The 24,088-nt window shown below is 44.6% G+C and overlaps 1 protein-coding gene across 1 annotated transcript in view; it reads left to right on the top strand.

The window, feature by feature from the left end:
- Positions 1 to 20,197: 20,197 nt before the first annotated feature.
- The window catches only part of LOC129840703 (zinc finger CCCH domain-containing protein 15-like), a 28,965-nt gene continuing 25,074 nt past the window's right edge, over positions 20,198 to 24,088 (top strand). The window contains exons 1-2 of the mRNA XM_055908788.1: positions 20,198 to 20,600; positions 21,233 to 21,328. Of these exons, the coding sequence (XP_055764763.1) occupies positions 20,523 to 20,600; positions 21,233 to 21,328 (174 nt within the window). The 5' untranslated portion in view covers positions 20,198 to 20,522. The remainder of the gene's footprint in view (positions 20,601 to 21,232; positions 21,329 to 24,088) is intronic.

The following is a 24,088-nucleotide window of genomic DNA, read 5'->3' as shown; positions in this document are numbered from 1 at the left end:
TTAGCTTTGCAACAGTATCAAAAAGAAATTTTGGATTGTTCTTATTTTCCTCGATTAAGTTGGAAAAGTAGGATGATCGAGCAGCAGTGAGGGCTCTTCGGTACTGCACGGTACTGTCTTTCCAAGCTAGTCGGAAGACTTCCAGTTTTGTGTGGCGCCATTTCCGTTCCAATTTCCTGGAAGCTTGCTTCAAAGCTCGGGTATTTTCTGTATACCAGGGAGCTAGTTTCTTATGACAAATGTTTTTCGTTTTTAGGGGTGCAACTGCATCTAGGGTATTGCGCAAGGTTAAATTGAGTTCCTCAGTTAAGTGGTTAACTGATTTTTGTCCTCTGACGTCCTTGGGTAGGCAGAAGGAGTCTGGAAGGGCATCAAGGAATTTTTGTGTTGTCTGAGAATTTATAGCACGACTTTTGATGCTCCTTGGTTGGGGTCTGAGCAGATTATTTGTTGCGATTGCAAACGTAATAAAATGGTGGTCCGATAGTCCAGGATTATGTGGAAAAACATTAAGATCTACAACATTTATTCCATGGGACAAAACTAGGTCCAGAGTATGACTGTGGCAGTGAGTAGGTCCAGAGACATGTTGGACAAAACCCACTGAGTCGATGATGGCTCCGAAAGACTTTTGGAGTGGGTCTGTGGACTTCTCCATGTGAATATTAAAATCACCAAAAATTAGAATATGATCTGCTATGACTACAAGGTCTGATAGGAATTCAGGAAACTCAGAGAGGAACGCTGTATATGGCCCAGGAGGCCTGTAAACAGTAGCTATAAAAAGTGATTGAGTAGGCTGCATAGATTTCATGACTAGAAGCTCAAAAGACGAAAACGCCATTTTTTTTTTTGTAAATTGAAATTTGCTATTGTAGATGTTAGCAACACCTCCGCCTTTGCGGGATGCACGGGGGATATGGTCACTAGTGTAACCAGGAGGTGAGGCCTCATTTAACACAGTAAATTCATCAGGCTTAAGCCATGTTTCAGTCAGGCCAATCACATCAAGATTATGATCAGTGATTAGTTCATTGACTATGACTGCCTTTGAAGTGAGGGATCTAACATTAAGTAACCCTATTTTGAGATGTGAGGTATCACGATCTCTTTCAATAATGGCAGGAATGGAGGAGGTCTTTATCCTAATAAGATTGCTAAGGCGAACACCGCCATGTTTAGTTTTGCCCAACCTAGGTCGAGGCACAGACACAGTCTCAATGGGTATGGCTGAGCTGACTACACTGACTGTGCTATTGGCAGACTCCACTAAGCTGGCAGGTTGGCTAACAGCCTGCTGCCTGGCCTGCACCCTATTTCATTGTGGGGCTAAAGGAGTTAGAGCCCTATCTATGTTGGTAGATAAGATGAGAGCACCCCTCCAGGTAGGATGGAGTCCGTCACTCCTTAGCAGGTCAGGCTTGGTCCTGTTTGTGGGTGAGTCCCAGAAAGAGGGCCAATTATCTACAAATTCTATCTTTTGGGAGGGGCAGAAAACAGTTTTCAACCAGCGATTGAGTGCTGAGACTCTGCTGTAGAGCTCGTCACTCCCCCTAACTGGGAGGGGGCCAGAGACAATTACTCGATGCCGACACATCTTTCTAGCTGATTTACACGCTGAAGCTATGTTGCACTTGGTGACCTCTGACTGTTTCATCCTAACATCGTTGGTGCCGACGTGGATAACAATATCTCTATACTCTCTACACTCGCCAGATTTAGCTTTAGCCAGCACCATCTTAAGATTAGCCTTAACCTGTCTAGGATCAGCGTGGCGCTAGCGGCACACCCCCCCCCCCCCCCCCACTGAAAAACCAGTGCCGCGAAATTCAAAAAAAATATTTTTTTAAAATATTTAACTTTCACACATTAAAGTCCAATACAGCTAATGAAAGACACAGATCTTATGAATCCAGTCAACATTTCCGATTTTTAAAATGTTTTACAGGGAAGACACAATATGTAAAGATGTACATCTATTACCTAAAAACACATTAGCATAATCCACCATCTTTTATTTGTCCACCAACACCAGTAGCCATCACCAATTCGGCTAAACTAAGATATTTATAGCCCCTAACCAACAAAAAAACTCATTAGATGACAGTCTGATAACATATTTATGGTATGGGATAGGTTTTGTTAGAAAAAAGTGCATATTTCAGGTATATGGCATAGTTTACAATTGCACCCACCATCACAAATGGACTAGAATAATTACAATGAGCAACGTGTTTACCTAACTACTAATCATCAAACATTTCGTAAAAATACACAGCATACACGAATCGAAAGACACAGATCCTGTGAATACAGACAATATTTCAGATTTTCTAAGTGTCTTACAGCGAAAACACAATAAATCGTTATATTAGCTTAGCACATAGCAATTAGCAGCCCAGCATTGATTCTAGCCAAAGTGAGCGATAAAAGTCAACATCGCCAAAAGATATTAATTTTTTCACTAACCTTCTCAGAATTCTTCCGATGACACTCCTGTAACATCACATTACAACATGCATATACAGTTTGATCGAAAATGTTTATATTTAGCCACCAAAATCATGGTTAGACAATGTGAAATGTAGCTCAGCTGGTCAGAAAATGTCCTTGCGCCACTTAGACAGTGATCTACTCTTATACATAAATACTCATAAACGTGACTAAAAAATATAGGGTGGACAGGGATTGATAGACAATTTAATTCTTAATACAATTGCGTTATTACATTTTTTAATTTATCCTTACTTTTCAATACAGTTTGCGCCAAGCGAAGCTACGTCAAAAAACATGGCGTCCTAAGCCACTAAAATGTTTCGACAGAAACACGATTTATCATAATAAAAATGTCCTACCTTGAGCTGTTCTTCCATCAGTATCTTGGGCAAAGGATCCTTTCTTGGGAGAAATCGTCTTTTGGTGGAAAGCTGTCCTCTTGCCATGTGGAAATGTCAACTGCGTTCGGGATGAACTGAAAAGCGTGCCCAACTTTTCACATCGTTGCAAAAATAAATGTCCCAAAATCGCACTAAACGGATATAAATTGCTATAAAACGCTTTAAATTAACTACTTTATGATGTTTGTAACTCCTATAACGAGTGAAAAGATGACCGGAGAAATATAACAGGCTAAACTAACGCTTGGAACAGGAGAGGGTCGGTGTCTTCCACGCGCGTTACGCAGCTCCCAAAGAATGACTAGCTTCAGAGTTTTTTCATTTGTAGGGCCTGTGAACGCGCAATCGAGCCCGTTGGAATCGTCATCACGTAAAGGCATCCAGGGGAAGACGTAAGAAGTGTCCGTATAGTCATAGCAACGACAGTGCCCTTTTAACTGACTTCAGAAAAGTGGCCAACATTTCTCAAATCTGACTCCATGTCAGGGAAATTGCTGTAGAATGGGCTCTGTTCCACTTAGAGACAAAATTTCAACTCCTATAGAAACTATAGACTGTTTTCTATCCAATAATAATAATAATATGCATATTGTACGATCAAGGATTTTGTGGGAAGCCGTTTAAAAAATTAGCCACATTAGCATAAATAGTCTAAACAGCGCCCCCATCCCCAACAGGTTAACGTCGGTAGCCCTGCCCCCTGGTAAACAGTGTATGATCGCTGGGTGATTCGTTTTAAGTCTAATACTGCGGGTAATGGAGTCGCCAATGACTAGGGTTTTCAATTTGTCAGAGCTAACGGTGGAAGCCTTCGGCGTCTCAGACCCCGTAACGGGAGGAGTAGAGACAAGAGAAGACTCAGACTCAGACTCCGACTCGCTACATAATGGGGAAAACCGGTTGAAAGTTTCTGTCGGCTGAATGAGCGACACCGGTTGAGCATTCCAACAGCATTTCCCTCCAGAAGCCATGAGAAAGTTGTCCGGCTGCGGGGACTGTGCGGGGGGATTTATACTAACGTTACTATCTGTACTTACTGGTGGCACAGACGCTGTTTCTTCCTTTCCTACACTGAAAATACCCTTGCCTAACGATTGCGTCTGAAGCTGGGCTTGCAGCACAGCTATTTTCGCCGTAAGGCGATCGTTCTCCTGTATATTATGAGTACAGCGACTGCAATTAGAAGACATCATGTTAATGTTACTACTTAGCTTCGGTTGTTGAAGGTGTTGACGAACCATGTCCAGATAAAGCGTCCGGAGTGAAAAGGTTGAATGAGGGAAAAAAGTTGCGATGGAAAAACTAAAAATATAAACGGTAATTAAAAACAGAAACAAAACAAAAAACGTAAAGTTGTCAGCCAGCAAAGTAAAGTAAAGTTCGCAGCAAATCGCACAGCAACAAAACGCACAGCAACACGTCTGCAGATTCAACAGGAAGTGACGTCACAGAGGGGGCTTTGTGACGGTTCTCCCCACATTTGCACTGATGTATCGCCATAAGAATGTGGCATCGGTTCAATACCACCGTGCACAGCTGAAGCACGTGCCAGTCATGGCTAGCATCAGGGGACAGGTGGAGAGAACTGAGCCACTATTGACAAAAGCAGGAAATGAAAACATTCTGCTAGTCGAGGAACTGCGTTTCAAATCTGAACAATTGAAAGTAATTGTAAATACTTATGACGATGAACGAGCACAAACTCTTCAACAAAATCGTTGTCTCCAGGAACAACTCAATTTAGCCAAAACTAAATACGAGGTAGTCCACTCCAAACTAGATAAATCTGTTGAGTTATCTACAAATAGGAGCGCGCAATTTGATAACATGCAGGCAGTTTTATTGAACGTTACTCAGAGTAACACGGTTCTACTCAAAATTCTGCAGACCAAAGACGATCAGTTGATGAACACAACGACGAAGTTGGATGACAAATCAGCAGAACTCATTGAAGTCGCTGAACAAATTAATGATGAGAGAACTCGGGTGATGAAGATGGAAATCTTGATTTCTAAGCAAGCGGAAGAAATCTCATCACTGAATCTCTCGCTCCGTACTCAAGACCTCTATTTGCAAACCATGACAGATAAGTTTGAGACCGAAAGGAGCAAGTGCGACACTCACGTGTCCAAAATCAGTACTCTAACCGCTCAAGTGGACTCTGCAATGCAGCAGAATACCACCTTTAGGTACCATCTGGAGGAAGTCCAGAAGGGTCACGCTCTACAGCGTGACTATCCATCCAAGCAACCGGAGCCCGGTACTCAAAGGAGTGAAGACGATAGGTTTCAGACATTGCCTCCGTCAGGTGTCCCCCAGTCTTCTCCGCTTGGCCATTCGGCACTGAGTAATATGGCGCCTCTTGGCCAACAAAGCCAAAGCTTGGCTTCTCCTCTTGGCCTTTTGCCCCACTTTCCCCACAGGATAAAGCCCACCCTCTCCGCCCTCTTGACGCGAAATACCTTGACAAACTCGTCAAGTATTTCCCCACCTTTGACCCCGTTCCAGGTCAGCCAAACGATACTGAGACGTTCCTAGCTGACATAGAGGACGTGTTGGATGGCTACCCGAACGCTACGGGTTCTGACAGGGTTTACCTGTTGAAGCGAACGTCGAATAGACACGTGACAAGGTTCATTCGCCTACAACAGAAACACGTGCTAAATGACTACGCTAAACTTGCCACAGCTTTGAAATTAGAATTCAGTGGTTCTGCAACTCGCAAACACGATAGCTCACTGGCTAACACGGTCAAACAAGCTCGGAATGAACACCCACAAGCTTACTATCATAGGCTTTGTTCAGCTTACTTTGGCCTACTCACTGAAACAGGCATGGAAGACCTGTTACCATTTAAACAAATGTTCCTGTTGAACATGTATCCCACCTTCATTACCTACTTGGGCACTGCAGCCCACATTGGGTTGCCTATCTTACAACTCAGAGAGCTTGCAAGCACAGCTTTTGAGGCATCAAAAGCTCGCAACGCCAAGAGCCCTGACCACTCGGTTTTGAAGTTTGACCAGGAGCACTCACTCCAGTCAGAGGGTGCATTATCAGGTATTGGAGCGTTAAGAGATGACGCAGAACAACAGTTTCTACCACGAAACCATGATTCCAATAACCTCCGCGGTCGAAATAACTGTAAAGCACGTCGCCATCAAAACGACTACCGCTACAATCGACCTGTTCACTACGTTCCTGCACCCAACCCACACAAAGTCTCAGAGCACAAGGGTAACAAAGGGTTGAAGGATGATCAAAAAGTAGACCAATGTTCTCCAGAAGTTCCACTAGGTGAAGAACTAAAGCGAGAAACATTTGAGAAAAGGGTAAAAGATAAGTCACAAGGACTAGACAGGGAATTACCGGACTCCAGGTCCGCAGGAATTAACACCCATAGCAAGGACGTTAAAATTCAAATCCCTCCTGCTTTCACTCGAGACCCTATCCAGGGCCCGATTGACCAAGAAACAAGCCCACGGGCTTCGTCTATAAACTCTGATACAAAGGTTGCGAAGAAAAAGGTCAAACGCTTCGTTAAAGCCAAGCCCACTCAAAATCGTAAAAGTCAATCTGCTTCCACCTTGAACAGAATTGACACATCACGTTGTTGCGAAAGACCACTCCACTTTGTGGGGAACATGTCCACTAAACACGAATCGAAACGACCATACCTGGAAACAGTCCTGGAGGACTGCTTAACTTGTCATGCGCTAATTGATTCGGGTGCGACAATATCAGTCATCTCTCAAACATTGTTTGATGATCTAAAAAGGGCTTTGAAGCCAACCAAACGTTGGTTAAAAGTGGAACGATGCGACACTACACTTCGAGGGGTCACTCAGACTACCTCGCCTCTCACATTGAGAGTCATGCTGAAACTACACTTCAAGGACATATCGCTCGTCCACCCTGTGTATGTCACTAGCCTCGAAACTGTACCCCTGCTACTTGGAGCAGACTTGATGGATCGGTTACTCCCATTGATGGATTGGAAAACCAACCAGGTATGGTCACAGGCCACAGTGCCTTCTCCACTGACCACAATGTCTTCCCCTAACGCTAGCTGCAACACAGTCAGTCACGAGGGATATCTGTCAAAAGCACCCCTTGGGAAAAAGACGTTTAAAACCCTCTTGGGGCAGAATCCGATCCAAGGAGATATTACGATATCTCAACACATTCCATCAGCCAACCTGATTGACCATTCTTTTCAGGATTTCGAGCCAGCTGTCTCTGTTAATAAGCAACTTCCCTCCTCCGTGCAGTCGTGCAATACGGTAGTTGAGATGAACTCCTCTTGCCCTTCAGACATTTCCGCAAGCACTGCGGCCGTCTCAGCAAGAAAAACATCGATGCGCAGAGTATACTCTGCTTCCGATGATACACCTTCCGCTTTGTTGGGGACTGTCAACCCTTACAATGACACTAATGGCGGTAGTCTAGCAACTGACCCGATGATTCCCACTGGTGAAACACTTTGCGATATCACAGACCGATATCCTCGTCTCAGTTCGCAGGTACTGAAGAGGATGCCACGCGCGGACGCGGTGATGACTGACAGACCTCGACAGCCACTGAGGGTGTTGAAACACAAACACCAGGAGATTTGGTTGAAAAGTTGCAGCCATTCTCATAATAACGCGGCCACTGACAACTCGTACATAGGGTCCGAACCTTTCGTTTGCGCCTCGGATACCAACACCACATGCTGGTGGGGGGGTCCCGAGACACAAAGGGGGGGAATAGGAGCCCAGACCCATGATGAGCCTTATCGAGGCCGGTGGGGGGGTCGAGACTACGGACAACACCGTACGAGGCCGCCAGAGCATAAATTAAATCTAGTTGTAAACTCCCCTTTGAGAACAGTGAGGAGCAGACATAATCCCTGTCTAGGGGCCTCTTAGAACACATCTAAGATAGTACTGAGGTGTACCACACTGGTCGTAAAGGAAGTCCAGTGGACAAAACAAATGGCAACAATAATCATTCCTTGCCTTGTGTAGTAGTCACTACAAGACAACTAGTAAAATGCTCTAATCATGTATTCCTGTAGGATAACATTTCAGAATAAATCGGTAGGACAACTGGACCCCTTGAGTACCAGTACCAATACCACAGTCAGTCCAGCAACACTCAGTAAGAGGATTAGTAACCTCACAAGTTAAATTGCTATTGATAATAGCAACATAGGAGTCACTCAGAGTGCAGCACGGGGAAGGGAATCTCCATTGCACTCTTCCAATGGTTACACACGCCACTAATAAATAGAATCCTCCGTACAGGAGAAAAAGTTATTAGAAGTCAGGAACCACGATCACACCACGTACGACTGGTCTAATACTTACAGTACTTCCGTCATGAGGTTAGCTCCTCCGTGGATAACATAGCTATGAAGTATATTTCTTCGTACCTACTGCCACTACAATAGTGGAAGACAGTGACTGGTAGTAAAACCACTACAGACTCCCTCGACACCAATTCTGACTGACCTCCAGGCATTGACCTGAAAATTACCTGACTACGTCAGACTCATTCTGAACAAGTTGTAATCTGCCAGAATACTTGGTTTCCTTCCCTTGGCATGTGTGCTTGCGTAAGCATAAACGCACATGTACAACGGAACATCCAATTAGGATTTATGCTAGGATCACTTAAGGGTCCGAGCAAAATACCAGCCTTAGTAAAGTTGAACATTTATTTTGAGGCCTTTAACTCTACAGCTACAGCACTCACCAGTTTTCTTCTCAGAAGTCCATAGGTCATCCCTGTAGACTGCCCAAAACTAGTGCCTTACAGCTGTAGACGTATCACATAGTTATCAATTTAGGATAGTACCTTAACCAACACCCCGCAAATTAGAAGAGCCCTAGATATGACATTAGACAATGCCATGATAGGGTCATTTTGTCATTTTCTGCCAATAACTATATTTTGTTTTGTTTTGTTTATGCTTTCATTCATTTTGTTTCATTTTCTTCGGCATGTAGAAAGTGATAGCCATAAACAACTTCCCCATACAACCATCAGTTAGTGCCACAACGCCGCTCATTTGGGAGGAAATGTAATTATATATTTCATGAGTGTGTGTGCGTTGTTAACATCTGCCTAAGTTACTGCCCAGATCTTCCAGTCTGGACGACCAGATGACGGGTCCGGAACGGCGATCCCAATCCGGACCTCCGCTGCCCAGCCATGGAGCAGACTTCTTCATTTGCAGACACCCTACCCGGGTCGACCACACCAGAGGCGGGACTGCAACAGCGATCCCAATCCGGACCCCCGCTTCCCAGCCATGGAGCAGACTTCTTCATTTGCAGACACCCTACCGGGTCGACCACACCAGAGGGGGTACTGCAACAGCGATCACCAACTGGACATCTGCTGTCCAGCCATGAAGTAGACTTCTTCATTCGCAGAAACCCTACCCGGGTCGACCACCAGATGGGGACCACAACGATGGTCCACAACCAGGACAACCCACGGTCATTTGTATGTTGGTTTGCAACATGCAGGTTAATCGCAAGATTGAACCCAACATGGGAGGACTGTCATGACGTTGAGTTGGGGGTAGGTTTATGACAGTCATAAATACCTCTTTCCCCCTTTTTCTCTCTCCCTACTATAACTGATGTGACATAAGAAAACCCCTTGGTTAACATAGATATTCTGGGTAACATCAGAAGTTGGGGGAAATGAACTATATTCTAGTAACCCGACCAACTGAACATATGCGGTGGTACTTAAGGTATATTATGTCAGTTCGGTTGCCCTCTGACACATTCTCATCAATGATAGAATGACATAAACTCTACTGTGGAAAGTCTAAACGTCAGAGGTATCGGATTCACATGGAATTGTTTAATTCAAATGTTTGAATATGACATTATTTGTGAAGAGGTGAAATGTAATTTTAGCTTCCAAATGAGAGATCTGTGCTTTCATAAGTTTTCCTCTGCTCACAGTGGTCCGCCCCTGTGAAGAGGCATGGGTTATAAACTTTTCAGACACACCCCTCTCCCTCCACTATAAAAGCCACATGAACAAGAATATAACTTCCTGTTCCGGGTACGCTAGGATGACGATCCAGTGTCAGAATGGTTCAGATCACTATAATCACTATAGATGAAGCCAACATCAGCATGGACTTTGATTGTGAATGGTATGAACTTTGAACTCGTATTCACTACAGAAGTGATATCTCCTAGCCTTTGAGTTAGCAACAGCTAAACGCAGGTTCGGAAGGACAGTCCAAGTATCCCGTCTAATACACACAACGTATCCCGTGACTACCAGAGACATTCTTCAAAGGACAGAGGACTCGGGTTGGCGACACGGGCCATCTACCACCAACCTACTGAAGCGCAGCTCAGAGTAAATATGTATTGCATTTTCCTCTTCAAATGGGCGGTAATTTAGAATGCATAAGATACTGTATTTACGATAGTACAGCTCGCCTATGTTTAAGTCTCCCGCTCTTTCACTAGGACTCAGCCCCCCCTTTCCTTTGTGTAACAAGCTGTCATATCTATTCTGCCCGCTAGGGACGTTTTTCTGTGTGACGTAATTTGTGATCAAGTTATGAGTTAATTGTATATGTGTGATTCTGTGTGATTAGTTAGGTATTTAGTAAATAAATAATTAAACCCAATTTTGTATTGCTGATTCAACTTGTTAGCCAGGATTCTTGCAGATAACCAAGGACTTACAACTTTCAGATGAGACTGAATAAAATGACGATTAATGTCACTGTTATGGACGTAAAATCTTACTAAATCTTTAAGAGTTTATTCGAAAGATAACAGCTCTATAAATATTCTTTCGTGGTGTCCCTCTCTAGTTAATTCATATTTACATGATTAGTTCAATCAGGTAATATTAATTACGGAGAAATTATTTTATAGAATAGCATGTCATAGCAATTAATCTGGCATAGTCAAAGACACGACAATGGTCAGGGCGTGAGTTGGGTGGATTATCTATGTTTGTGTTTCTATGTTGGGTTTTTCGTTTGGCCTGATATGGTTCTCAATCAGAGGCAGGTGTTAGTCATTGTCTCTGATTGGGAACCAAATTTAGGGAGCCTGTTTTCTGTTGTGTTTTGTGGGTGGTTGTGTTCCGTGACTGTGTGTTCCACACTGAACTGTTTCGGGTTTTCGTTAGTTAAATTTATTGTTTTGTATTTCAGTGTTCAGTTTGTTCTATTAAAGATTCATCATGAACACTTACCACGCTGCGCTTTGGTCCTCCTCTCTTTCTCCAGACGAAGATCGTTACAGAACCACCCACCAACAAAGGACCAAGCAGCGTGGTAACGGGAAAAAGCAGCAGCAGCAGCGATCGCAGGACTCTTGGACCTGGGAGGAGATTTTGGACGCCAAGGGACCCTGTGCACAGGCTGGAGAGTATCGCCGCCCCAAAGCTGAGCTGGAGGCAGCAAAACCGGAGAGGCGGTGGTATGAGGAGGCTGCACGTAAGCGCGGCTGGAAGCCAGAGAGGCAGCCCCAAACATTTCTGGGGGGTGGCACACGGGGAGTGTGGCTAAGCCAGGTAGGAGACCTGAGCCAACTCCCCGTGCTTACCTTAGAGAGAGAGGGACCGGGCAGGCACCGTGTTATGCCGTGAGGCGCACGGTGTCCCCGGTGAGCAGGCATAGCCCGGTGCGGTACATAGCAGCGCCTCGTATCGGCCGGGCTAGAGTGGGCATCGAGCCAGGTGCCATGAAGCCGGCTCAATGCATCTGGTCTCCAGTGCGTCTCCTCGGAACGGGGTACATGGCACCAGCCCTACGCATGGTGTCCCCGGTTCGCCAGCACAGCCCAGTGCGGCCTATTCCACCTCGCCGCACTGGCTTGGCTACGGGGAGCATTCAGCCAGGTAGTGTTGGGCAGGTTCGGTGCTCAAGACCTGCAGTGCGCCTCCATGGTCCGGTCTATCCGGTGCCACCTCCACGCACCAGCCCTCTGGTGGCAGCCCCCCGCACCAGGCTGTCTCTCTGTCTCCTCACTACAGGTGCTCCCGCCTGCTCAGCGCTGCCAGAGTCTCCCGTCTGTCCAGCGCCGCCAGAGTCTCCCGTCTGTCCGGCGCCGCCAGAGTCTCCCGTCTGTCCGGCGCCGCCTGAGCCGCCCGTCTGTCCGGCGCCGCCAGAGTCTCCCGTCTGTCCGGCGCCGCCAGAGTCTCCCGTCTGTCCGGCGCCGCCTGAGCCGCCCGTCTGTCCGGCGCCGCCAGAGCCGCCCGTCTGTCAGGAGCCGCCAGAGCCGCCCGTCAGTCAGGAGCCGCCAGAGCCGCCCACCAGTCATGAGCCGCCAGAGCCGCCCGCCAGTCAGGAGCCGCCAGAGCCGCCCGCCAGTCATGAGCCGCCAGAGCCGCCCGCCAGTCAGGAGCCGCCAGAGCCGCCCGCCAGTCAGGAGCCGCCAGAGGCGCCCTTCAGTCTGGAGCTGCCCCTCAGTCCGGAGCTGCCCCTCAGTCCGGAGATGCCCCTCAGTCCGGAGATGCCCCTCAGTCCAGAGGCGCTCCTCAGTCCAGTGGGGCCCTTTAGTAGGGTTGCCAGTCCAAGGTTGTCCAAGGGAGTCCGCACCCTGGGGGGGGGGGGGGGGGTACTGTCACGTTCTGACCATAGTTCGTTTGTGTTTTCTTTGTTTTAGTGTTGGTCAGGACGTGAGCTGAGTGGGCATTCTATGTTGTGTGTCTAGTTTTCCCGTTTCTGTGTTTGGCCTGATATGGTTCTCAATCAGAGACAGCTGTCAATCGTTGTCCCTGATTGAGAACCATATTTAGGTAGCCTGTTTTGTCTTTTGGTTTGTGGGTGTTTGTCTTCCGTGTCAGTGTTTGTCGCCACACGGAACTGTTTCGTTTGTTCACTTTGTTTATTGTTTTGTTTAGTGTTCTGAGTTAATTAAAATACTTCATCATGAACACTTACCACGCTGCGCTTTGGTCCGATCCTTCTACCACCACAGATGATCGTTACACCAGGGGATAATGGGAAAGATGGGTGACACCTGGAGGGGGGTGGAGACAAGCACAAGGACAGGTGAAACAGATCAGGGCGTGTCATATTTAAATCTATTTAGTCTTACCTCAGGCCAACAACGTGAAAATATGGGACACCACCACTTAAAATACCCTGTAACTCTTCTGATGTCAAGTCTCGCACACCCAAATACCACTCTGCAGCTGTCACCACCACCTCAATTTTCTGTGATTTACGTTCCATCCCTGTAGTACAGTTGATAACCATTGCTATAAATGCAAAAATATCCAGTCTTACTGAAACATATGTCACTTGTTGGCCTATCCCTCTGTACTGGTACAAATCAACTAGTCACCCTACTCCTCTCAGGATCCCTCCCCCTTATCCCATCTTCCTCTAATTTCTTTACTGCCTCAGCATATGACAACTTCACAGTGGAAAATATTAGATCCTAATGACTCCCATTGAGTACACTGTCACGGTTTTCTTCCTGGGATGAAGGAGAGGACCAAAATGCAGCGCGGCTAGTTTTCAACATGTTTAATAGACGAATAAACAGTAACACTAATACAAGTAACAAAATAAGAAATGTGAAAACCGAGACAGACCTATCTGGTGCAGACAAAACAAGAGACCGGAAACAATCACCCACAAAATCCCAACACAAAATAAGCCTCCTATATATGATTCTCAATCAGGGACAACGATTGACAGCTGCCTCTGATTGAGAACCATATTAGGCTGGACACAGAAACAGACAAACTAGACACACAACATAGAATTCCCACCCAGCTCACGTCCAAATCATTAGTGCACAGATATAGAAAACAGTTTAATATTATTATTAAAAAAAATTGTTGACAAAATCTACTAGGCAGCAAAAACATTTTTTTACAGTGTTGATAAATCACTACATGAAAGAAGAATTGCTCATAAATCGAAACCGCTTCACAAAATGAAAAGACATTAAAGGCCCTACGCAGGACAAAACAGCGGTCAAAAAGATATAACCCGTTGAAATAAAAGGCATCAATCCAAAGGGATTATCTACAATAGTCAAAGACGCATGGCAGACCAAAAAAGTGGAACCAAACAATTGGCAAAATCAGGAAGTAGAAAGGAAGACTCTGCGCATGCATTGCTGTATTCAGCACCATTAAATGGAGAGCGCGCTTCTGCTGCATCTCCACTCATGAGACAGGTAATAGCGGAGCTCCGTGGTGCTGACATGCTATAGGCACAGTTCAGTACACCCCTCATCCAATAGACCCCCAGAATCTATATAACCCCCCTCCTGTAATTCTCACAGAAACCACTATGTCGGGAATGGTTTTTTCCAACACTTTCCCTGGATGCCCCCAGTCTTGCTCAGAAAATAAGGTAATCTGTCTCATCTCAACTTTTTAAGTCACTGCAATAAAACTATTTGAGGTGCTTTCATGGAATATGTAGTCACTGAAAAAAAGTTATATACAGGCTATATACTGTAATGGCATCTAGAAAGTGTTTTAATATACACTGCTCAAAAAAATAAAGGGAACTCTTAAACAACACAATGTAACTCCAAGTCAATCACACTTCTGTGAAATCAAACTGTCCACTTAGGAAGCAACACTGATTGACAATAAATTTCACATGCTGTTGCGCAAATGGAATAGACAACAGGTGGAAATTATAGGCAATTAGCAAGACGCCCCCAATAAAGGAGTGGTTCTACAGGTGGTGACCACAGACCACTTCTCAGTTCCTATGCTTCCTGGCTGATGTTTTGGTCACTTTTGAATGCTGGCGGTGCTTTCACTCTAGTGGTAGCATGAGACGGAGTCTACAACCCACACAAGTGGCTCAGGTAGTGCAGCTCATCCAGGATGGCACATCAATGCGAGCTGTGGCAAGAAGGTTTGCTGTGTCTGTCAGCGTAGTGCCCAGAGCATGGAGGCGCTACCAGGAGACAGGCCAGTACATCAGGAGACGTGGAGGAGGCCGTAGGAGGGTAACAACCCAGCAGCAGGACCGCTACCTCCGCCTTTGTGCAAGGAGGAGAACTGCCAGAGCCCTGCAAAATGACCTCCAGCAGGCCACAAATGTGCATGTGTCTGCTCAAACGGTCAGAAACAGACTCCATGAGGGTGGTATGAGGGCCCGACGTCCACAGGTGGGGATTGGGCTTACAGCCCAACACCGTGCAGGACGTTTGGCATTTGCCAGAGAACACCAAGATTGGCAAATTCGCCACTGGCGCCCTGTGCTCTTCACATATGAAAGTAGGTTCACACTGAGCACATGTGACAGACGTGACAGAGTCTGGAGACGCCGTGGAGAACATTCTGCTGCCTGCAACATCCTCCAGCTGGACCGGTTTGGTGGTGGGTCAGTCATGGTGTGGGGTGGCATTTCTTTGGGGGGACGCACAGCCCTCCATGTGCTCGCCAGAGGTAGCCTGACTGCCATTAGGTACCGAGATGAGATCCTCAGACCCCTTGTGAGACCATATGCTGGTGTGGTTGGCCCTGGGTTCCTCCTAATGCAAGACAATGCTAGACCTCATGTGGCTGGAGTGTGTCAGCAGTTCCTGCAAGAGGAAGGCATTGATGCTATGGACTGGCCCGCCCGTTCCCCAGACCTGAATCCAATTGAGCACATCTGGGACATCATGTCTCGCTCCATCCACCAACGCCACGTTGCACCACAGACTGTCCAGGAGTTGGCGGATGCTTTAGTCCAGGTCTGGGAGGAGATGCCTCAGGAGACCATCCGCCACCTCATCAGGAGCATGCCCAGGCGTTGTAGGGAGGTCATACAGGCACGTGGAGGCCACACACACTACTGAGCCTCATTCTGACTTGTTTTAAGGACATAACATCAAAGTTGGATCAGCCTGTAGTGTGGTTTTCCACTTTAATTTTGAGTGTGACTCCAAATCCAGACCTCCATGGGTTGATAAATTTGATTTCCATTGATCATTTTTGTGTGATTTTGTTGTTAGTGTAACAGTATAAACTTTACGGCGTCCCCTCGCCCCGACACGGGCGCGAACCAGGGACCCTCTGCACACATCGACAACAGTCACCCACGAAGCACGGTCGTTACCCATCGCTCCACAAAAGCCGCGGGGGCAACACTACTTAAGTCTCAGAGCAAGTGACGTAACTGATTGAAATGCTACTGGCGCGCACCCGCTAACTAGCTAGCCATTTCACATCCGTTACACTCACCCCCCTTTCAACCTCCTCCTTTTCCGCAGCAACCAGTGATCCGGGTCAACAGAATCAATGTAACAGTATAAACTTTACGGCGTCCCCTCGCCCCGACACGGGCGCGAACCAGGGACCCTCTGCACACATCGACAACAGTCACCCACGAAGCACGGTCGTTACCCATCGCTCCACAAAAGCCGCGTCCCTTGCAAAGCAAGGGGCAACACTACTTAAGTCTCAGAGCAAGTGACGTAACTGATTGAAATGCTACTAGCGCGCACCCGCTAACTAGCTAGCCATTTCACATCCGTTACACTAGCACATTCAACTATGTAAAGAAAAAAGTTTTTAATAAGAATATTTCATTCATTCAGATCTAAGATGTGTTATTTTAGTGTTCCCTTTATTTTTTTGAGCAGTGTACATATACCAGTAGGGGAGCCTACAGATAAATAATGCACTAGGTTAGAGAGAAAAGTTGCAATCCGTTTTTTATAAAGTAGTACAATTTAAGTTACCCTCATTTAATACTTCACGAACAGACAATTTCATGATGTAGTGTTCCAATCCTGCGTTAGACAAATCTGTAGGTTAACACCAAACGGTTAAGTGATTATGAATTTAGAGCAGTCGGATTAAGTAATAGTGAAATACATTTTAACAAATGAAAAATAATATCATAACAAATGTAATGTGAGCATTGCATTGTGGAAATCAATGACTTTATAAGAACATGTATTGCAATGTGAAGCATGTATTTGTAGATGAAAAAGTAACTATGATTTGGTGTACTCTACTTGAAAATGTGTTTAGAGTTTTGAAACCACTGCCTGTTTGATGATCTGTTGTTGTAGTTTTTTTTACCATATACTTTGCACCTGTGGCCACACTTCTCATCCAGCAGGTGGTGTTAAATCCCTCCCTACGTGGCTTGAATGATGAGTAGAGTTATTCCTTATAACTCCTAAAAAATGTAAGGCCAGTGTTGGCAACATTTCTTCTGATCCAGCAGGTGGAAATGAAATCCCTCCATATATGAGTTGACTGACCAGTTAGTTGACTGACTCCTTATAGCGCCTAAGGATTTTAAGCAGTGTTGGCAACATTACTTCTGGTCCAGCAGGTGGCGGTGAAATCCCTCCCTATATGAGTTGACATTCCTTTGAGCTCCTAAATTAAGCATAGTGTCAACAGTGCATCTCTGCTGAACCCTGTTCTGGGCCGTTTGCTTCACTTAATTCGAGATGATTCCGGTCTTCTTCATCTCCTCTTCATTAGTTCTTCTCCATGTCTTCCTTCCTGTCTTGCCCTGTGGGTTCCACTGAAGTGTGTTTTTTTTTTATCACTGGCCACTTAAATTAATGGAACACCAGTTACTTTAATAATGTTTACATATTTTGCTTTACTCATGTCATATGTATATACTGTATTCTATTCTACTGCCGCTCTGACATTGCTCGACCATATATTTATATATTCTAATTAAATTCCTTTACTTAAATGTGTGTTTATTTTATTTATCTTTTTTTTAAGGAGAGCCCTCTAGGAGCTCAGATGCAATAATTTAATTACCAACGTTTCGACAGACAAGCTGTCTACATCAGGGTATAATTTTTCAAGTGTACTTCAAGCGCTAGCCAGCACCTCGCCTAAATAGGTGTGCGTTTCTTTCGCCTCTATTTTATTTATTTAACTAGGCAAGTCAGTTAAGAAAAAAGTATTATTTACAATGACGTCCTACACCGGCCAAACCCAGATGACACTGGCCAAATTGGGCGCCGCCCTATGGGACTCCCAATCACGGCTGGTTGTGATACAGCCTGGATTCGAAACAGGGTGTCTGTAGTGATGCCTCTAGCACTGAGATGCAGTGCCTTAGACCGCTGCGCCACTCGGGAGTCCAAACATAGTAAATGGGTAGTGGGTAAATGTGGCCTCAGGACATGTGGTTTCCAGTTTGCATAAAGTCCAGTGGAAGTTCTTTGAGGGCTGTCGTGGTATCGGCTTGAAGGGGAATATACATGGCTGTGACTATAACCGAAGATATTTCTCTTGGGAGGTAATACGGTCAGCATTTGATTGTGAGGTACTCTAGGTCGGGTGAACAAAAGGACTTGAGTTCCTGTATGTTATCACAATCACACCATGAGTGGTTAATCGTGAAACAAGCACCCCCGCCTTTCTTCTTCCCGGAGAGTTCTTTATTCCTGTCTGCGCAATATACTGAGAATCCAGCTGGCTGTATGGACAAAGACAGTATGTTCCAAGAGAGACCTGATGTCTCTCTGGAAGGAGATTCTTGCCCTGAGCTTGTCTACTTTATTATCCAGAGACTGAACGTTAGCGAGTAATATACTCGGAAGCAGTGGATGGTATGCGCGCCTCCTGAGTCGGACTAGTAGTCCACTCCGAATACCTCTTCTCAGCCTGCAATGTTTTGGATCAGGCTCTGGAATCAGTTAAATTGCCCTGCGGGGTACGAACAAAGGAACCAATTCGGGAAAGCCGTATTCCCGGTCGTAATGCTGGTTAGTTACCACCGCTCTGATATAAAAAAGTTATTTCTGGCTGTATGTAATAACACAAAACATTTCCTGGGCTGATAATGTAAGAAATAGCACACAAAAAAATGAAATACTGTTCATTAACACGGTACTTCATTTTGTTTATCTGTCGGCCCCAGCCTCGAACTCAGGCCGGCCCTGTGTGTAACTAACTGACCCTCTCTGCCCATTCATCGCCATTTACCCGTTGTTGTTGTTTTCCAAGCTGTTTACCCGTTGTTGTCTCACCCGTTGTTGTCTTAGCTCTTCCAATCAAAACCTTATGCCTTTCTCTATTGTCAATATGTATACTGTTGTTTAGGGCAGCGCTCATTGTTTTATTTTACTGGAGAGCCCCTAGTCCTGCTCAACATGCCTCAGATAGCCCCCTTGTCCCACCCCCCACACATGCGGAGACCGCACCTAACTTAACTGGCGCCTCCAGAGATGTAACCTCTCTCATCATCGCTCAATGCCTAGGTTTACCTCCACTGTACACGCACCCTACCATACCATTGTCTATACACTATGCCTAGAATCTACACTACCACGCCCAGAAATGTGCTCCTTTTATTCTCTGTTCCCAAAGCACTAGACGACCAGTTCTTATAGCCTTTAGCATACCCTCATCCTACTCCTCTGTCACATCCTGACCATAGGAAGCCTTTATTTTCTATGGTAGAGTAGGTCAGGGCGTGACTAGGGATTTAGTCTAGTTTATATTTTCTATGTGTGGTTCTAGTTTGTTTTTTCTATGTTGGTGTGTTGGTATGATTCCCAATTAGAGACAGCTGGCTATCGTTGTCTCTAATTGGGGATCATACTTAAGTAGCATTTTTCCACCTGTGTGCTATGGGATATTGTTTGGAGTAAGTGTATGTAGCACCTCTGTTGTCACTGTTTGTTTTTGCAAAGTTTCACTATTAAATATTATGTGGAACTCAACATACACTGTGCCTTGGTCCGTCTATACAAACGATCGTGGCATCCTCCTCGTTTCCTCTGGTGATGTAGAGGTTAACCCAGGCCCTGTGTGTCCCCAGGCGCTCTCATTTGTTGACTTCTGCAACCGTAAAAGCCTTGGGTTCATGCATGTTAACATCAGAAGCCTCCTCCCTAAGTTTGCTTTATTCACTGCTTTAGCACACTCCGCCAACCCTGATGTCCTAGCCGTGTCTGAATCCTGGCTTAGGAAGGCCACCAAAAATTCTGAAATTTCCATCCCCAATTACATTTCTGTCAAGACAGAACTGCTAAAAGCAGCAGAATTGCAATCTACTGTAAAGATAGCCTGCAGAGGTCTTTCATACTATCCAGGTCTATGCCCAAACAGTTCAAGCTTCTACTTTTAAATATCCATCTCCCCTGAAATAAGTCACTCACTGTTGCCTCTTGTTATAGACCCCCCTCAGCTCCCAGCGGTGCCCTGAACACCATATGTGAATTGATTGCCCCCCATCTATTGTCAGAGTTCGTACTGCTAGGTGACATAAATTGGGATATGCTTAACACCCCGGCCGTCCTACAATCTAAGCTAGATACCTCAATCCAAGATGGCGTAGCAGTGCAGACGTGTTTTTGTTCGTCCTCTAGTGTACTTTTGTACATTTCATGAATATGTACGATGTAGCCACAATTTTGACTTTGTGGCTGTGGTATAGAGTGACAACCGTTGAGGAACGAGGACGTTAAACGATGGTCAAAACTCTCCAGCACAGTAGGTGTCGGTAATGCACCATTATGTTGGATGCCAACCGCCCCCAAAAAACACCTAGGAAGAAAAATAATTACCACTGACATCATTCAGCGTCAACTTGGTAACAAGTTGTCACGGAGTGGCCTGTTAGTACTGCATGTAGCGGTGGCTATCGTAATAGAATAATTCAAAAATATAGTTACATCATTCACTATGCCTCCGAAGAAACCAGTTCAAGCTGCCGCGGGTAGTAAAAAAACGCAAGAAAAGAAGAAAGAAAAGATCATTGAGGTGAAATCCCTTATGCGCACGAGATCCAAATTACATGGGATAATGCTAAGCTAGTTTGCTAGCTACTGGTAGCTAGCTAAGTTACAGTAACGTTCAAATGTTATTTTGTGAAGCTAGTAAGTTAGACAGATAACGTTAGATGCTAGCTAGTTATACCACGTATTGTTGAAAGCAGAACACTTTCCAACCGTTATATTTGTTAGGTACCAACCTAACGAACGTTAGCGTTCTTATGCTAACCCCTTTTTAAGAACGTGGTAGCTACTGGTAGCTAACTTGTGCTTGCATGATGTAGCTTGTTAGCTGCAGACAGTAGCTAGCAAAGGTTACAATCGTATTTATTCGAATTAATGTCAAGTGTAGCTAAGTTGTGTGATCGTCTGTCCACGGCTTGAATGAACTGTCTAGTTAGTAGTTGTAACACAGATGAAAGGTTGGCTAGCTAGTTATCATCTCTAATATTTGTCGGTAAAGTAACCCAGGCTAGTTAGTCAGCTACTATAAATCTACTTAGATAGCTAGCGCCAGAAACATTATTTTGTCGTTGAGGTTTCTAATAGGTAGCCTGCCAACTAACATTAACGTTATGTCCTTTATTAAATTGCTGGTATTCAATTTGTTTATCTATATAGGACAAGACATTTGGTTTGAAGAACAAAAAGGGTGGAAAACAACAGAAATTTATCAAGAATGTCTCTCAGCAAGTCAAGCAAGTTCCTGGTAGTAAGGTAAGATTGCGCAGCTAGGCCTACAGTCTTATTGTTTCTCAATTAATTGTCCTAATGACCACTGGCTTGACTTGTAAAGAGATGGTTGCCATTAGAACATCATCAACCTATAGCCATAATAACCCGGCTTTTGTTCATGTCTTCTCTCTAGTTAGAATGTACCCAATTCATAGACATTAATTGCTTTAGCGCCTATTGACAATAGTATCTTGTCACAGGGGGAGTTTTGTTAAGAGCCCGACGCTTGCAGTAAACATTAACACGCATCGCTTGTGGTACTGTTTTGGAAACATAAGGAACATATCCTGTATATCAGCAAAGAAAAATAAACTAAATGTTGAAAAAATACACACTTTTTATATGGTTAGTGTTCCCACACAGCCATTTCTCCATGTTACAGCGCTTGTTTATTGAAGACAGGCTTCTGTCCAAACACTTAAAAGACACACCCTCGTCCACTTACCCTCACCTTATGCCCTTGGGGAAATCCCCGTTGCCATCTTGGAGGGGTGTCCAAATGATTAGCCAAGCAAGGGAAGTTTGCAACGTAAGCCCCTCAGCCCTTGTTTTTAGTCGGCTTTGCTAGTGTACAATTATGTTCACTCCGGGGCCCGAAACTCCCCATAATTCAATTTGTGACAATTATACATCCGATAAGAAGTCTGCGAAAACTTAAACATCAATGGAAGTCAACATACAAGTGTAAGTCAAAACGAATGCAAATAAGTTAGAAATTGTGCTACTAATGCACATGACAGCACAAACACATCTCGTAAAAAGTAAATATGTTTTTGTTTGGTGATCTTTTGGAAATTGTAGAAGTAAAACATTTTCCAGCAGAAGTTCTAGCTAGGCAGTCTAACGTTAGTTAGCTAATTAATTTGCTAACTATCATACAGGAAGTGTATATTAATAATTATATATTTAATTTAAGTAGACATGCACTCATAATTGACTGTAGGGCATATAAATAACCCACAAGCTACTGGTGGCTGAAAACACAATCATCGAGGGATGGAGTGACGAATTTCTGACCAAGGCTGGTCCATTTTAAAATTAATTCCTTCCTCCCTTGCCCTGCAAGTGTATACTCATCAGACGTCATGATACGTCATCAGAAGTGTTCACTTAATTTGAGGGCTGAGGGGATAGGGTGGGTCTTTTAAGTGTTTGAACCGCAACCACAGAAGTTACCGCCTGTGCTAATTAGCTATCTAGCGTGCTCGAAACATTTGTGTTTAACAAATGGAACTCAGGAGGTGTAGCTAGGTCGGATGGAGCCACCCATAGCTGTATAGATCTGTGCAACACTGCTTCAGTAATTGTATATTTTTTATTTGAATGATTCTTTCTAACTAAGTACTAAATGTTTCGAAAGCTGTATCGCAAGCAACGATTATTTACGTTTCTAAACTTCAAAACAGTCGGGATTGTAGGTCACACGAGCCAGTTGTGGGTGACGCTGAAAACTGTAAGGAGAAGGCAAAATGCTCCCTAGAGTTTTTGAGAGCTAGTCAGAACAGTGTGTTATGCCAGAATGTGGACGGCTAATGTTAAAGCAACCCGTTGGGATTTTACAACACTTAAGGTAGCTACTACTCACCTCAATGCTAAGCATTGCATTTTCTTGGGATTCAATGGACTGCTATAGCATTTGCTAGGATATCAGGCTGACGAAAAAGGCAGTTTGATAAAAAATGGGCAATATTTCAATCTTATTGATTAAACATTTATCATTTTGGGGAAATTACAGAGTACAGCGACATATTCTAACCCTGGATTGAGGTACATTTTCCTAGCCATATTCCGTGCTGTCCACGTTCTGGCATAGCTCTGTTCCAACTAGAGAAGAAATTTACATAAGTCAGGTTCTTATGGCTACATCAATCTATAGATGTTTTCTTGCTAATTTACTTTGACACATCTAGCCTAATTTTTGCCTGGATCTAGCATCTTAATGCAACCGCTTTGTCAGATTTCAATAAAGCTTTACGGAAAAAGCAAACCATGCAATAATCTGAGTACGGAGCTCAGAAACCAAAACAAGCCAAACATATACCCGCCATGTTGTGGACTCAACAGAAGTCAGAAATAGCATTACAAATATTCACTTACCTTTGATGATCTTCATCAGAATGCACTCCCAGGAATCTCAGTTCCACAATAAATGTTTGATTTGTTCGATAACGTCCATAATTTGTCCAAATACCTCCTTTTTGTTCACGTTTAGCCCAGTAATCCAAATGCTCAATACGCGATCGCTTAGTTAAGACAAAGTCAAAAAAGTCATATTACAGTTCTTAGAAACATGTCAAACGAAGTATAGAATCAATCTTTAGGGTGTTTTATCATAAATCATCAATAATGTTCCAACCGAAGAATTCCTTTGTCTTCAGAAATGCAATGGAACTCAAGCTAACTCTCACGTGAACGCGCGTGGTCAGCTCATGGCACTCTGCCAGACCACTGACTCAATCCCCTCTCATTCCCCCCTCCTTTACAGTAGACGCATCAAACAAGGTTCTGAAGACTGTTGACATCTAGTGGAAGCCTTAGGAAGTGCAATTTGGCCTCATAGAGACTGTATATTCGATAGGCAAAGAGTTGAAAAACTACAAACCTCAGATTTCCAACTGCCTGGTTGGATTTTTCTAAATTTTTCACCTGCCATATGAGTTCTGTTATACTCACAGACATCATTCAAACAGTTTTAGAAACTTCAGAGTGTTTTCTATCCAAATCTACTAAAAATATGCATAT

This window comes from Salvelinus fontinalis, chromosome 41 (assembly GCF_029448725.1).
Source record: "Salvelinus fontinalis isolate EN_2023a chromosome 41, ASM2944872v1, whole genome shotgun sequence".
Taxonomy (NCBI): domain Eukaryota; kingdom Metazoa; phylum Chordata; class Actinopteri; order Salmoniformes; family Salmonidae; genus Salvelinus; species Salvelinus fontinalis.
This window is presented reverse-complemented; position numbering and strand designations above follow the sequence as displayed.